Genomic DNA, 17789 nt, shown 5'->3' on the forward strand with positions numbered 1-17789 from the left:
GGGCTCCAATATGAAACAAAACCTCCATCCTCTGTCTCCTGCTACCAAAACAATGTTGTATCCATCTGGCTAATTCCCGCTGACTTCCAAGGTATCTCACCTTCTGCCGTGGCAGAAATGTAGACCACCACAATCTGTAACCTCATGGCCGTACATATCCTGACTTCCATTGTCATTGTCTGTCCAGGGGCTCCACTGAGGTTCAATGGGGAGGGGAGAATTGCTGCCAAGAGCGACGACAGACCCAGCGACTAACAATAAGCAGGAAAACTGGTGAAGCTGAAACATTGCTCTATATGGGGCTACGTCACATAACCAGACAGAAGATCATGTTCTCAGAGACCCAGTGTGAGATCTGGCTTCCAGTGGGGAGTGGTGGTGGACAACAAACAGCTGCAGGAACTTTGGCCTCTTCAGTAATGATGGAGCACAGTGGGTGAGAGTTGGAGACCACCAAGGCACTTACTTCAGTGGATATGTTATGGGACTATGTCAAAGGCCTTGCTGAAGACCATGTAAATAACATCTACTCTCTTGTCTTCAACAATCCTCTTGATCACCATCTCTTGTGGCACCTCAAATAGATGGCTTTATTGATCTTTAAGGGGATCTATTCTGTCCCTGGTTATCTTTTTGCTCAATATACTTGTAAAATCTCTTCAGATTCTCTTATACTTTTTACGATCATAGAATCATAACAATATTAAAAGGTCTTCAGCCTAACACATCAATGCCAACTAAGATGGTATTCTAATTGCTTGTATTTGGTCCTTTTCCTTCTAAATCCTTCCTAAGTATATATCCAAATTATTTTGCACATTGTAATTATATCCACTTCTGCAGCTTCCCATAACTTTCTATAGCTTCCTCTGCATTCAGAATATGGACCAGCCTCAGAGTGAAGAAAATTCTCCTCAGCTCCCTCTTCAACCTTCACCCCAAATCAATACCCTCTAGTTCTAAAATCATCTAAAATAGACTGCATGCATTCAGGTTATCGAGGCCCCTTTTGATTTTATCACCCCTCAGCATCTGACACTCGAGTGAATAAAGGCCCAGTCAATCCATCTTCTCTCTAGATCTCAATCCCTCCTGCCCTAGCAACATCCTAGAGAATCTCTTCTGCACCCCTTTCAACTTATTGATATCCTAGGTATAGCTGTACTCCAGGTCTGGTCTCACCATCACCTTGTTCAGCTGTATCATGAGGTCCCAATGTTTTGTACTTTCCAGTAACTTTCCCACCACTGACATCAGGCTTCCCTGGCCTGCAGTTCCCTAGCTTGTTCTTGCTGTCCCAAAATACAGGGGTTCTAGAGTGGAGTCTTTAGCAGATTATCCACATTATTTAAAGTTAATTTGCAACCCTGCCATTGACTGTAATATTTGAAATCTCTGACAACTTCCAAATTTTACCACAGAAAGACATAATAGTGTTTACATTTTTATTAGCCAAGCACCTACGTTTATTCCATTGGAAGTCTAATAGGTGTCCTTTTATTACACAATGGATTAATTGTCAGTATATCAAAGCATAACATCAAAAATAGCCCAACCCAAAAGAGAAATAAAAGAAATAAAGAAAAGATGAATTATAAATTCTTTTCAAGAAAGTTATAAAATTTCTTATTATAAAAAAGTTCACAATTCTCTTTCCTTCTCTTCTCCTTCTATAATAATGTTAGTAATGTTTACATTATTTGCAGTTGAACAAAACAGTTATCTATTAAATTATCAAAATCAAAAGGAAAAAAAAATCCCAAACTAAAAAAAGTAATTTGAAAATATGGGCACAATTTTTTAGAAAGTTTTTTGGATATCAGAGTTTTTCTCTTGCCAGCCCTATTACATCTAACCATCTTTTTCAACCTTCTTTACTAGATACTGTTTTTAAGGACTGGCATAGATTAGGTATTAAATGTTTGAAAGACCTTTTTATTCAAAACAGTTTTGCTTCCTTTGAACAACTGCTGATAAAATTTAACTTAACAGACACATTTTTTAAAAATATTTTTTAGACATTTTTTTCAATCAAAGATCACTGACTTTCCACAAATTTCTGAGGCAAATATTCTTGATTTACTTTTTGATTTATAACTTTCTCATAAGAATTCAATATCTCTTATTTATAACACTTTTTTGGACTTAATAACCTCACTAGTTAAGATCAAGAATGTTTGGAAACAGGATTTGAATTTATCAATTGTGGATGAGGTTTGGGATTCTATTTGTAATTTAATTAATATGACCTCCCTTTGTGCACAATATTGTTTGTTGCATTTTAAAGTGGTCCAAAGAGTACATATGTCTAAAGTTAAATTGCATCATTTTTATTCAGATATAAATCCTCTATGTGACAACTGCAAAATTTTTGATGCTTCATTGACACATGTGTTTTGCCCTCGTCTACAAAAATTTTGCAAAGACATCTTTCAAACTTTATTGGTGATTCTCAAGGTTAAATGAGAAACTTGCCCTTTAATTGCTTTATTTGGATCATTTCCAAATGTTATCTTTTACTTCATTGAATGGCCAGATGTGCAATTTTGATAAAATGGAAAGACAATACTCTACCTACACATACACAATGGTTAAATGATAGCATGTCTTATCTAAGTCAAGAAAAAAAATGAGATATGCTATTAAAGATTCAAATATTAATTTCCAAAAGACGATGGGCCCATTTATGGACTATTATCGTAACTTAAAGGATTAACGTGTTTTGATGCTTTGGTGCTGCGCTGTCTGGTTCCAGGTTTGCATCACTTGACTCCAATGTATCTTTTTTTACATCTTGCTTAGTGGTAGAGGTTTTGATTTATAAGGTTCCCCCCCCCTTTTGATTTTTGAGCAAAGTTTTTCTTCAGTGTATATTTTTTCACAAGGGAGAGATGAAGTGGCACATTCCAAATGAATGGAGTGTTCTGCTGCAACATGCCAGCCCAGACCCTTGCTAATTACAGCCCCAGTGTCTCTGCACAACTTGATGCGGCCATGCACAAAAGGAAAACCACCAGGAGAAGGGCCCTAATTTCCCATTTTCTTTGGAAAATTGTACACTGGATTTCTTGGTCACAATCTGTTTTGAACCTCCAGATGACAGGGGCGATGGCTTGGGTGACTGACGCAGCAGAGCAGTTGGTCTGGACCACACCTGCACCACTGACAGCAAACACCAAGGGCACCTTGCAGGTATGACCAGGCTCATTCACATATTGAGAAAGAGTGGCTCTCCCACACACCCAGTTTCTTCTTTGCCAGGTGTTTCAAGTTATGTTGGATAAAGATAGAATTAAAACCGGGGTAACCTAGGAATCTTTTGGATTGAAATAGCAGGCTGGCATTCAAGGGTTAACATTCTGAATACACACCAGCATGGAGTTTTGCATCCTTGAGTGCATCCTTGGAAACTATGGCCTAATGCCACCTCATTTTCAGTCCATTTGCATTTATTAAATATAGATGATTCTATAACCCCTTTACAAAGAAGAAGAGGGGCTTTATACTGACAAAAGGCAAAATATTGCAGGTGCTGGTAATATCAATGAAAACAGGAAATCCAGGAAATATTTGGCAGTTTAGGCAGAATCTGCGAAGAAAGACTCCTGGTTAATATTTTATATCAATGGCCTGTCATTAGAACTAGGAAAAGTTATTGATATAACATGTTTTAAGAGACAAATAAATTTACACAGTATTAGCTAATTATAAAAAAAAATACAAAACCAATCAGGTAGTAGAGTGGGGGCAGGGGAAGTGTGCTGGTCCCATAAACCCAGAGGTCGATGGATTGAACCCATTCTCTGCCAATTCCCCTATTAGGGAGGCACGATTAGTGTAGTGCCAGTGACCTGGGCTTGTATTCTGAGTTATCTGTGAGGAGTTTGTACATTCTCCCCGTGTCTGCATGGGTTTTCATCCTGGCGCTCTGGTTCATTCCCACCTTTCAAAATGTACAGGGGGTTTGTGGGCTAATTGGGTGTATTTGGGTGGCACAGGCTCATGGGCTGGTTGGACCTGTTAACATGCTGATGAATGTCCAGATTTTGAAAAATAAACAAATTGTGCTTGTCTTTATTGTTTGAGGGATATTCTGGTGATAAATTGCAATGTTCTTGAAAGGATCATGTGACTGAATTCTAAAAAAATAATTAACTGGCTTCAGCCATCCCGGGGCTGTTACCTTCGCTGTCTAAAAGGCACTGCTAGACCTGCTGAGTTTCTCCAGCTTTGTATTTTTACTTCAACCAGGGTGTCTGTAGGTTTTTGCATTTTCCTTGTGAACTCAATTGGTTGTTACTTCCTTTGTTTCCACATGAACAAATCTGCACATGGCAGTTACAAATAAATTCAGTGATTAAAAACAAACTTACTTTAGACACCAATGAAAATTGCTTCCCATAACCTAGTTTACCTCCAGTTTTGTCAACATGGAGTTAGTTCCAGAGATCTTCTTAGTTTTATTGCATTGGAAAATTTAAAGATTTTAGTGAGGAGTTTTGTTAATAATTTTTCCAAGAAAGTTTTTATTATTATTTTAACTCTCAAGTACCTCGTAATCATGTGAATGGAACATAATGGACTAGGAGTGAATGGTTAACACAAATGGATTTATTTTATCAAAGGTTGGATTTATAATCACTTCAATCAGCTTGGAACCATAAACTTAGATTTGTTACAAAGCTTCAGCAAGATTTCATAAAACTGTATCCTTCTGACAGTTTGTGACATGTTCTCAATCAGATAGGGAGGCACAGTTAACATAGAGGTTAACACAACACTGTACAGTGCCAGCCACTAGAGTTTGGATTGAGTGCTGTCTGTAAGCAGTTACTACATTCTCTCTATGTCTGCATGGGTTTCTTCTGTTTGCTCCGGTTTCGTCCCACCCTTCAAAACATTCTGATTTGTAGGTCACTTGGGTATAATTGGGCAGCATGGGCTCATGGGCCAAAAGTCATGCTGTACATCTAAAAACAAAATTTCTGCTTTGACATTAAGTGTTGAGAATTTTCTGCATATCAGAGGCACACATGGAGCAGTAAATGTTGGCTAGAAACATGTTTGCATGGGCACTGACATACAATGTGGACATATTGCTTCAATTTAATATTCAGTGGAAGATGCAATGTGGCAAATGATTAAGTACTTGCTATTTATCAGTATAAACTGCCTGTAAGAAAGACAACTTTAGGCTATGGGCTTAGCAATGAAACCAGGTAAACATCAGCCAGCTCACCCCTTTGCTGAGTTCTGCAGGAGCCTGAGGAGTCATCAAAAGAGAACCTTGTAGCATAGTGACTGCACGTCTGCAGTCACAATTCAGATTCTTGTCCTTTTTCTACTGCCGGTCGACAGAATCAGCATTCCAAATGGAGACCAAATTATATCACAGCCTTTTCACTTCCTTTTCAGATTGTGCCATTTTCACAGACAAATATTAACCCTTTGCCCTGCTTCAACACATCTCCGCAAGTGTCAAAACAAATCAAGTAACTAGCAAAACTAGTAAACCTCAAAAGAATCAGTGCACCAAGCTCGATCTTTTGTTGGATCCCCACTCAACTGAAGCAGCTGGAATTCTCCATATATTGTGCCGTAACCCTTCCCCCTCTCTCAGCATGATTTCCCTGGAATGAACAGAAACTTCACCTCTGGCAAGGCCAGGCTAGATTTTTCAGTCTAGGTGGAGACGGCCCATCCATGTGCAGGTCCTTGTCTGATTTGTTTCCATTGAATTCTGGAGGAATGGTTGATAACATTTAACTTGCTCTTTTTCAATGCCCTGTTAATTTTCCAGCAATGTTATTGCATTATTTGTACTCAACAAGTGCTTAAATACTTGTCTGGATTTTTGCTATCTCGATTACCTAAAAATGATCAGTATTTCATGTAATGATGCAGTGAAACTGACAAACATGTACAGAGTGCATACATGCTCAATTAAACATGAAAATCGAAATCCTGCAGTCAGTGATTCTCTACTGTCTGTTCATTCGCTTGTCTAAATACCTCTTAAATGTTGCTATCATATCCACCTCCACCACCTTCCACTCCCTTCACAGACGCCGAGCATCTATGGATTTTCTTCCTGTTCTGTCATAACCTTTGCAGCCACACAGCCTTCTGTCCTTGAACTGAGCTCCTGGTTCCGAATCTCTGAAAGAGTTAGAAAGCTGTTAATATCTGGGCACACAATACTCTAAATCTGGCCTAACTAAAGTTTTATACAGCTGTAATGTGACCTTCTGACTATTGTATTCACATCAATACTTTTATACTCACGAACCAAGATCCACCATTACATCAGTGTCCCTAAGGGTCCTGCCAATTACTGTATACTTCCCTCTCAGTTTGGGTTCCCAAAGCACAACTCATTGTATTTGAATAGATTAAACATCATCTGTTATTTCTCCACCCATATTTCTAACCTAAATTTAAGTTCAAGTTTATTTGAACTTCCTCAGCAACAAACACAATCAGGGACTCTTTGAAGGACTTTTACTTTTGCACTTTTTTGATTTTTTTTCTGTGTATTGCATAGTCAGTTTGTTTACATTTCTTACTAGTTTACATGTGTACATTGTGTACAGTTTGCTTTTGCACTACCAATAAGTGGTAATTCTGCCTCGCCCATGGGAAAAAAGAAATCAGGACTGTATGTGATGTCATTATTCTGACAATAACTATAAAATCTGAAATTAGTTACATTGCTCCTGGCACAATGGGAAGGGTTCTTCCATGAGCAATTTAGCAAGTCAACTGTAACTTGCATTAAAAAGTAGGAAAACAAGACCACAATTACAGAGCATAGTGTTATAGAGATAAGATCAGTTAATACATAGCAAGGGCAACATGAGTGCACTGTTGTGAAGATCATTTAGGTGCCTGATGGCCGGAGGGAAGAAACAGTCTAATGATGTGTGACTTCCCATTCTTGAACTACTCCCCAGTGGGACGAGTACAACCCGACGAAACAGTGTTCTCTGCACTCGGTACAAAACATGCAGACACACCACAAGACATAACACACATACAGACAAACAATACATGTGCAAGACAAGTATTTTATCTTTAAAAATAAATAAATAGATATTGTTTTGTACAAATGAGAGTCTTGGATGGTTAGTGTGAGCAGTTCCTTTGGTCATTCAGCATTCTCACTGCCTGTGGGAAGTTCCTCAGCCTGGTAGTGATGGGTTTGATACTCCTACATCTCTTCTCCGACGGGAGCAGCTGAAAGATGCTGTGTGCAGGGTGTAAGGGGTCCTCAATGATTTTCCATGCCTTCTTCAAGCAACGATTCCGGTAGATCCCATCAATGGAGGAACCAGGATGCAGGAGAGTCCAGTGATCCCCTCTGCCATTCTTATGGTCCCGTGGATTTACCTCCAATTCATTTCTCTGCAGCACCGTACTACACTGTGATGCTGCTGGCCTGGACAGTCTCAATAGGGCTTCTATAGAAGGTTGACATAATTGTGCCTGGTAGCTTTGCCCGCTTCAGTCTTCTCAGGAAGTGCAGTCACTATTCCACCTTCCTGACAAGTCAGGAGATGTTGAGTTTCCACGATAGGTCACTAGTTAAATGAACTCCAAGTAACTTGGTGCTCTCCAATTTCTCTACCACAGAGTTAATGATGATTTTTCATCTCTTCTCTGTTGTTGCTGATAAGGCCAATTGCTGTTGCATCATCTGCAAACTTGATGACACTGTTGAAGCTCGATCTGGCAATGCAGACATCGGTCAGTAGCATTAACAGGTGTGAGCTGAGCACACAGCCCTGAGGTGCACCAGTGCTCAGTGTGACAGTGCTCGATATTCTGCTACTGACCCGGGAGTCCTGAATCCAGTTACAAAGAAGGGTCTTGAGTCCCAGCAAGGACAGCTTCTCCACCATCCTCTGGAGAATGATTGTATTAAACACTGAGCTGAAGTCATTGAACAGCAGTCTGGTGTGTATGAGGCATTATTTGCCAGGTGGACTAGGATGAAGTGAAGCGACAAGGCTATTGCATCATTCACCTATAGGCGAATTGAAATAAATCCGGCATCTCTGGGAGGTTTACTTTGATGTATTCCATCACCAGACACTCGAAGCATTACATAATGGTGGCAGTGAGTGCCACAGGGTAGTCATTGAGGCCTGTTATGGTCGCCCTCTTGGGTGGTTGTTTTGAATGCTGGGTGGATAAAAGGACCTCTGCAGTGAGGTACTGAAAATGACCATGAAGACTTCTGTCAACTGGTCCGCACATTCCTTCAGTACCTGACCAGGTATATTGACTGATCCTGCCACGGTGTGGGTTCACCTTGGTTAGGGTTCTCCTCACCTTGGCCACGCATATGCCTGTTCATCAGGGAGACATGGAGCTTTCTTTGGCTTCATCCTGTTCTTCTCATCAAAGCGTGGATAAAAGTTGACTAGCGGTCTGTTATAGCCTTGATCCCTTGCCACATGAGCCTCATGACGCTGGTGTCACACAGCTGTCTGTGGATCTTCTATGTGTTACCTCGCTTTGCCTTCCGGATTGCAGGGGAGATTTCAATCCTGGCTGATCTTAGTTCCATCCTACACTCTGTCCTGACAGCAGCATCACAAGCTCTGAGAAGAGCCTGGACCTCTGCATCCAACCATGGTTTCTGGTTGGCTCTGGTTGTGAAGCTTTTAGTCTCTGTTACATCCTCAATGCACTTGCTTATAATCAGTCACTAAGCTTGTGTACTCCACCTCATTTATATGACCATAGTAGGTGGCCACCTCCCTGAAGCAGCTCCAGTCCATAGTCTCAAAGCAATCTTGCAAAGCTTTGCCTCGTCCAGATCTCCCTGAGAACTGACCTAGTTTGCTTTGCCAGAAGTCTGTACATGGGGGTTAGCAGGTCAGATAGCAGAATGTTCAGGGACAGATGGCCGTCAGTAGGTTGGCTGCTTTTCTAGGAGTTGGGGTGTAGGTGGAATTGATGGAGGGGTGATGTTGTAGGTAGAGGTGTAGATGGATAACCCTAATGGAGAGGAGGGGGGTTTGTAGTGGGCGGTGTAGATGGAATTGATGGAGGGGCGGGAGGTTTGTAGTGGGCGGTGTAGATGGAATTGATGGAGGGGCGGGAGGTTTGTAGTGAGCGGTGTAGATGGAATTGGTGGAGGGGCAGGAGATTTGTAGTGGGAGGTGTAGATGGAATTGGTGGAGGGGCAGGAGGTGTAGATGGAATTGATGGAGGGGAGGGAGATTTGTAGTGGGAGGTGCAGATGGAATTGATGGAGGGATGGGAGGTTTGTAGTGGGCGGTGTAGATGGAATTGGTGGAGGGGCAGGAGGTGTAGATGGAATTGATGGAGGGGAGGGAGGTTTGCATGATGTTCTGAGCTGTAGTTACCACCTTCTGCAGCTTCTTCCATTATTGGGCAGCTCCCATACCATGGTGTGATGCATCCAATAAATATGCTTTCAATGGTCAACGTAGAAGTGTGGAAGGATAAGGGTAACATGCCAAACTTCCTTACCTTCTGAGGTAGATGCATTCATGTGCTTTCTTATCTATCGCATCAACGTGGCTGGTCCGAATCAGGTCACTGGAAATGTTTACTCTCAAGTCCTTGGTGTGGGTTAACACTTCACCACTATTGATGTCAACAGGAAATGGGGAAGAGAACCCTATTTCCCACTGACCGAGATCCAGGACCAGTTTATTCAGCTCTCTGATGTTGAGCCAGCAGTTTGTTTATGACTGTCTCCTGTGCCCTGATTGGAAAAAGGGAAGTCCATATCACAAATCATTTAATCTTTTCATTCAGGATCCTTCTAGGTCAACAGTGAGACCTGTGTTTTCACCACTGACTGTAAAATCCCAGGCCTTTTCATGTTTGCTTTTGTAATATCTGAACTGTGCGTTTTCCAATATTCTCCATAAACATTTTTTGTTTTCCTGGAACATTCACGGCAGGAGCAGGAAACCTGTTCAACAAGTTTATTCCACTCTAGGAAAAGAAGAGCAACCCATTGTACAAACTAGTTTTTTTCTCCTCTTAAATAAACTCTAAGCTTAATTCCTTGTCCTCTTTTACCAATTAACTTAGAATAATCAATCTATACAAATGAAACCCAGTCTTTTTTTTTATGAACACCAGGTGAACTCTGAAGTATAAAGACCATGCTCAATGAGGTCAGTTGTACGAGGAAAACATTTGAACAAGGATGAACTTCCCTCTTGCATCTCAAAACCTATCTGCCACCAGTTGAATTGACCAGAACAAGTAATGGTATTTTAATTGAGGCCTAATGAAGTCTCGTTCAAGGACAAATAGAAAACATTTTTAATACCAAAGCAAAATACTACAGATGGTGTTCCATAGTGAATTGTCCTTTGAATAGACTGGAAAATCTTATTTGCTTTAGCTGCAGATAAACTATCAAAACAGCAGGTAAACACAGCTGTGTTTATTGTCAATTGGTTTAACTGTATTAATATAAATTACTATTTTCTTCTCACTAATATTATTCTTTTATAGGCCTTCAGGCTGCAATTAATTTAATAATTACTATTATTATTACAATTGGGGTGCTATTACAGCTCCAATGGCTTGGGTTCAACTCTGCCACTCTCTGTAAGGAGTTTTCAAGTTCTCCACATAATCATTTTGGGGTTCTGCCAGTGCTCCAGTTTCCTCCCATGTTCCAAATATGCATGGAATTAGCAGGTTAATTGGTCACATGTGTATATTTGGGTCGGCATGGGCTGAAAGCTCCTTTTACTGTGATGCATCTCTATACCATGTAACCCAGTACTACCTGCTGCATGGTCGGGTGGTCGGTGACTAAACCAGCTCCCTCATCAGGCTTGTCTGTTGTGGAGGGTGGCTAGGCATCCTGCAGGATGAAAAACAAGACCTACCAAGGGGCAAACGAACCCACTTGTAGGGTCAATGGCCATCTAGCAAACATGTGCCATGAAGCACGGAAAGGGCATCCCTTTCATCAAAGCTTGGTCTGGCTATTCACTGCAACGGAACTTCCCTTGGCCATCTTGGGCCTCACCATGCCACTAGATCTGGGAGAGGATGTCGAGAGGGTGGGTCTAGACCTGTGTAACCCCTACTCAACTATATCAATTCAAGCACATGCTGTTTCTTTCTGAGGAGTGGGGAATCAAACCCCACAAACTGACTGAAAGGAGCCATCACCATCCTATGGGATGGATAGCCAGAATCTCTATATTAAACATGTTGGCTCATTTTTCTTACCATTGGGCAAATAAGCCATATAGGATTTTTTTTATATATAAATATTTTAAATTTAGACATGTAACACTGTAATAGGCCAATTAGGCCCTATGAGTCCGTGGCCTCCCAATTTAATGTGACCCATTAACTTACACCCCAGTACATTTTTGGAGGAAACCAGAGCCCACAGGGAAAAAACCCCATGTAGACACAGAGAGAACGAACAAACTCCTTACAGACAGCATGGGATTCAAACTCAGGTCCGGTCCCGATCGCTGGCACTATAAAGATATTGTGCTAACGGCTGCTATATATACTGTAGTAGAACTGGGATTTAGCCCAAACAGCCCATTGGCTGTTTTTTTTAAAATATTTTATTTACAATTTTAAATCATACAACATTAGTTATAATATATCAATACAAACATTATATAATTAAATGAACCCCCACCCCCCAACCTCCCTCATCCACCCCACTAACACCCCATTGGCTGGTAATGAAGAAAACTTGCAGGCAAGTTCATACAACCGGCCCTATTAATTCATCCCTTTAAACCCTGGCATTACTGAGATGAACCCTTCGCATGGCCAATATTTCATCACTGGGGCAAGATGCGCAAAAGGGATTTAGTACAACTAAACCTTCATTAGATAACTGGCACTTGATGGAGGCGAAAGTAGAAGGCTAAGGTGGCGCCAGAAATATGGGAACAGGTTCCAGCAGAGCACAATTCTGAAAAAGGAACGAAAAGCCTGTATCTATCAATTTAAATTCTCCTATGATCCAAGCCAAAATTTCATTGGTCTTGCTGATTACATTTTATATATTTCCCACTGACCCCTATTTTCAGTTTTTCACCTAATTTTACAAGATCCATTTGATTTTTGTTACTTTTCCAAAGCAAGTAACCTCCCTAAAACATTAATCTTCTTTGAATTATATGATCTAAACTGAATTTATTTCTCAGTAGTATTGTCACTCTACCATCATGGTAAAGAAATAAATTAATTATCTAGATCCGTGGTTCTCAACCTTTTCTTTCCACTCACATACCGCTTTAAGTAATCCCTATGCTATCAGTGCTCTGTGATTAGTAAGGGATTGCTTAAGGTGGTATGTGAGTGGGAAGGGAAGGTTGAGAATCACTGCTCTAGACTCGGTTGTTACTGAAATATTTTGCTTTAGAAAAATTGTCATTGGCCCATTTCCTTTGGAGTTATGAAACCATGCACATAACAAGTCAATTAAGTACAATTAAAACAGTGGTTTTCAACCTTTTCTTTCTACCCACATACCACCTTAAGCAATCCCTTACTAATCACAGAGCACCTATGGCATAGGGAATACTTAAAGTGTTAAGTGAGTGGAAAGAAAAAAGGTTGAGAACCACTTGTCTAATGCTCCCTCACTTCTTTTATTTAAGGCATATGCGATCTGTATTGCTGAAGTGAAAATGGCATAAGCTCACTGGACCCATCAACTCACTTCGTGTTCACATGCGTCACATTCACCTCTGCACTACAGTCAATTCCTTGATGTATTCAGCTCTTAATACTGCACAAGAGTCATGTTATAAATTGTCTGCATTGTTGTTATTGTCAAGGGATTCAGCAAAAAGGAACATTAAAATTCTGCATTGAACAGCTTCATTTCATCATGAACTCTGAATAATCTTCGGCATTTTCATCTGAGAACATTGATAGGTTCAGATATTAGTTTGTGGAATTGTTGCTTCAATATTTTCACTCCCCCTAAGCATGTTTATTCAAAAGTGGTCCCTTTTGGAACTGTGTGCTCACCAGTGGTAGATTAACCATTAGCTTAGGCTAAGGCGGCTCAAGCCTAGGGGCCCGGAAGAGATGGGGGCCCAGTAGCAAATTGGTTATAGCAATTTGTCACTGATTGGTGACAAATAGTTTTTCGGACCTGTCATCGATTGGAGCCCTGGCTCAAAACATCGACTGTTCTTGTTCTTCTTGCGGATTGTATTCAGCTTCAAACCATGGCATCTGTGTGCCTCCAGTTGATTGTGTGTCAGCGGTGTAAGCTCCCTGCTGATTGGGCACATTCAGCCCTTCAGATATTAGCTGGCGTGGATCGGGGTTTGCACGCCACGCATGCATGAGTCACCGCAACTCAAGGCACAAAATGATATTTGATTTATGTTCGAAGTAAATCGAAGAGCTGTGAGTAAAATCTTTTATTTAAAAACTGAATTCATTAGTTGCAAATTGTGCCCCACAGTTCAGGTAGGCCAAGGGGAGGGTTCAGAGTCGGGCCATCGAGAGCTCCGGTGTGCGGTAGGCCAAGGGGAAGGTTCAGAGTCGGGCGTTGTACAATTTCTTCAGTGCTTCAACCCACCAGTGGGAAATACTTGTGGGTCACTGGGATGTATCGAGTTCAGGAAAGAGATCGACTGCACGACGTGTATCCAAATACATACATTTGCTTTGGAATTTATCTGTCCTTAATGATCACTAACTGTTCAAGTGACCATTTATCTTCGGCACTGAAGAGGATCAAAACCTATTTGCACTCAATAATGAGCGATGAGAAACGTAGTCATTTGGCACTCAAGCACATTGAATTAGATATGCTTTGATTTGTTGATTTACATGCTGTTACTTTTGTAAACCAAAAAATACAGAAGTTATTTAAGTACAAATGTAAAGAAAATGAAAACTTTGCTAGAATGAAGCCTAGATGAAAGAGGCTGTTGTAATTGCTTCATACATTTTTCATATTGGTTCTATAAAGATGCCTCTCTCTTTTTAACTCGTACCTTGAGGAAGGGCTCAGGCGCAAATTGTCAGTAATATATCTTTACCTCTTATGGATCTATAGGACCGTCTGACTTCCTCCAGCTTCTCTGTCTTTTCACTCCAGGCTTTTGTGTTTCACTCAATATTTTAATTCCTTTGCAGTTTTGATGTATTGCAGCCATTTTCCAGTACATATTCATTAGCATTGAACCTGCCAAACTTTGTACTGCAATCTTTTGTTTCAGATACCTGGTGCATGGGTGTGTACACATGTCTATAAGGGAGCTGAAAGCACTAAAATAGCATATATAAAAGCTCGAGAAGTTGCAGCAAAGGTTCACAATGACGTTGCCAGAATTGGAAGGCTTAATTTAAAAGGTGGGATTATATTCCCTGGAAAGAAGCATGTGGAGGAGTGACTTTATCAAGGTTTATAAAGTCATAAGGGGCATAGATGGGGTAGATAGAAAATTATCTTCAAGGACTACCATCACCCAGGCCATCACCTCTTCACTCTGCGACCATCAGGAAAGAGGTACAGGGGCCTAAAGATGAACTCTCAGCACCACAAGGACAGATTCTTCCCCTCTGCCATCAGATTCCTGAATGAACAAGGACCTACAGACACGGCCTCACTTTGTCTTTTTCTTTTTTTCTGCTCTGTTTTATTTATTTTGAAATGTGGTTTATAGAAATGTTTGCTGCCGCAAAACAACAAATTTTGTGACAATAAATTCTGATTTTGATTCTGATAGTCTTTTCCCACATTAAGGGAGTTTAAAACTAAAAGGCTTGAATTTTAGGTGAGAAGGGAAATATTTAAAGATCTGACAGATAGATTTTTCACACCGAGGTAGGTTGATGGAATGAGCTGCCAGAGGATGTAGGAGAGGTGGGTGTAATTATATCATGTAAAAGACATTTGATCAGGTACACGTTCAGGACAGGTTGAGAGGGACTATCTGAGTTAGTCCTAAATGCAGGCAAATGGGATCCGCTCAGGTAAGCAATTTGATTGGCCTGCTTCCAACCCTATATCTCCATGAATCCATGAACCTACCGGAAGTGTGGAGGGTTGGTGTTAACTGAGGTAGGTTGGGTGATTTTGTAGATGGTGTCTACAAAATCCTTTCTGCTGGAAGCACCAAAATGAAGCCACCTTGGACTGATCTGGCTCCAACATGGAGGTCAGTTATTTTTAGGTTCTTGTTTGTCTGCAGCTGCTGAAGTTCTCATACTTCAGGCAGGAGTTCCCCTGGCAGGATAGGAAAAAAAAGTAGCTCATTTTGAGCTAAACAACGAGGAGAATGAAGGGATAAGAGTAAGTTTGCGTGATTTCGATTTCTTATCCAAAGAAATTTCTTCATATTTGGGCTGTGGCTGTTTGTTGGGTGCGGAGAAAGGGAATGAAATATTTACACTTTCCTCTAACCACACAAGATAAGAGAAGATCAGGGTGGGTAAGTTGATCAGAAAGCCAGTGAAACCCATATAAACTTATCACGATGCACAGATCTTAATTTTTAAGAGGCAGGAATAAAACCCTAGGAAGAGGTGGGATTGCAATTATAGTATTTAAACAACCTTGGTTCTGCAGATATTGGGAAATATTTGGACATAATAGCTATGTGCCAAATTACTCTTGGCTCAGAAAACTCTCAGCCAAAAGGCACAAGATACCAGAGCAAGCAAATCAATAATTAATATGTCAGGATCTCATTCTTTCATGGAGAGAGGAAGCTTGGCAACATGTTAAGAAGATTACCAGGAAGAGGTAAAACACGAAAGTCTGCAGATACTGTGGTTAAAGTAAAAACACGAAGCTGGAGAAACTCAGCTGGTCAAACAGTGTCCTTCATATAGCAAAGATTAAAAAAATACAGCCAGCATTTCGGGCTTGAGCCCCTCATCAAGGTTTGAACGGGAAGTGATTGACCTTGTATAATATGAAACCTCTCTGGTTACGCTCTTACCGAATATTCTAGTACAACATTTGGTCAACAGCAACAGAATCCAATGAAAGTTTGGTTGAAAATCTGACTGTTGTGCTTCTTAGCAATGACCTATGATACAGTAAAACCCTATGGGGATTGGTAGATAGCGGATATGCGTATTTTGAGATTATGTGGTTGCATGGATTTGCAAACTAACAGCGAGGCATGCCAATTTTAAACTTGTGTATTTTTTATCTATTTATTTTTCTCGATTTTATTTGCCGGTTGCTTGAATTCTGATAATGGGGTTTTACTGTATGAATCTTGATCTGCTTCCTGTGGATTCAAGGGTCTAGCTATTTTTTGAACTTATGGGTAATTAAGAACTTGGCAATTGAGATATGTGGTGAAGGGCAATCTGTGCAATTTCCAAGCCTGAATTAAGATACAACAGAGGAATTGAAGTTATCCATTTAATTGCTGGCTATCACTCCCTCATGTACAACTTTAAGCTGCACTGTTTCCTCTGTAGCTTGCTATAGCCTTTCAGAAAAAATATATCAGTGGGCCAAGAGTTCCCTCTCAGTGGCTCAATCAACAGTTTGCTGAAATAAACAGTTTGCTATGACCTGTAACTCATCCCTCCATTTTCTAATTCTGATGGTGTTCACACCTACACAAGATATTGAGTAGCTGCATTGTTAGATTTTCCCTCTATGTTGCCACACATTCAGAACTGCCCAAATTCCTCCACAATCTTCTCTGACTGTCAAGAGCAGTGATCTTCTGCCGCAGGCTCTCAATCCATGGAACAGGCAGCTGCATGGTAAGGAACAGGAGTAAAACAACACGGACTGCCATTAACCTCGGCAGGACCAATACATTCCAGGCATTTTTGGCTTTCCAGCAACAAAAACCTGCCCCTCCTCCCCCTCAGTAAATACCATGCAGCCAGCTTTGATGTTAATGTAACCAACATCTTCATCACGGGTCTCATTTCACTTGCTATTTAAAAAATTCTTACATTGTTTTGAGATTAATTAAGTCTGAAAGTTTTCTATAATTATATGCAACTTGGGTGAGTTTTCAAAATAAATGTTTCCAAGTTAAGATGATAATAATGAGTTGTACCTCCAGATCAGTGGACATAATGTAACTTAAAACCTACCAACAACATCTTTGGAATCCTTTTTACCTTTTGCGCTGGACTAACCTTTGAGTAATTCCCAGAAGTGAAAAAAAAATCTTGGTTAAGACTATAAATTTAGCTGTTACTCTACAGCTCTGAATGTTAGCATCAGGCAATATAGACGGCAAACATTTATTTCACTGAAAGAATCAAAGTTGTAGCCTCAATATTCATGGTAGTTTTACAATGGAAATTCAGACACTTAAAATGTTAATTTTGATTAATGCAGATTCATTTATAAATTATAAGAACCGAAGAAGAGGAGCAGAATTTGCCTTGAATTGTTTATTGTCATATGTACTGGGATATTGCTTTGATCCTACTGAGAAAAGTTTTATTTTGTGAGCTATCTAGGTAAGTTAACACATACAACTGGTAGTGGAATAGTTTAAGCAAATAAATAAACTAAGTAGAGTCATTGAATCATACAGTCTTATGGGACAGAAACAGGCCTACAAGGTCCAACCTGTCCATGCCAAACAATATGCCCTCCTGGTTGCATCTGACTTGCCTGCATTAGCTTTATGCCCATCTATTTCCCTCCCATCCATGTAGTTGTTCAAGTGTTTCTTGAAGGATGGTTATATACCTACCTCTAGCACTTTGTTTGACCGCTTGGTATCTTATATCCACCACCCTCTGAGTAAAGAATTGTCCCCTTACGTCCCTTCTAAATTCCACCT

General features: G+C 40.4%; 1 protein-coding gene across 2 annotated transcripts in view; it reads left to right on the forward strand.

Annotated features, from left to right (window-relative positions):
• Window positions 1–17789, forward strand: part of LOC138742545 (endothelin-converting enzyme 2-like) — a 215691-nt gene that overhangs the window by 19287 nt on the left and 178615 nt on the right. For both annotated transcript variants that reach the window (XM_069897093.1, XM_069897092.1), the window contains one exon: window positions 3097–3192. In XM_069897093.1, the coding sequence (XP_069753194.1) occupies window positions 3097–3192 (96 nt within the window). The remainder of the gene's footprint in view (window positions 1–3096; window positions 3193–17789) is intronic.

The sequence above is a fragment of the Narcine bancroftii genome, chromosome 9 (assembly GCF_036971445.1).
Source record: "Narcine bancroftii isolate sNarBan1 chromosome 9, sNarBan1.hap1, whole genome shotgun sequence".
NCBI classification, from domain to species: Eukaryota; Metazoa; Chordata; class Chondrichthyes; order Torpediniformes; family Narcinidae; genus Narcine; species Narcine bancroftii.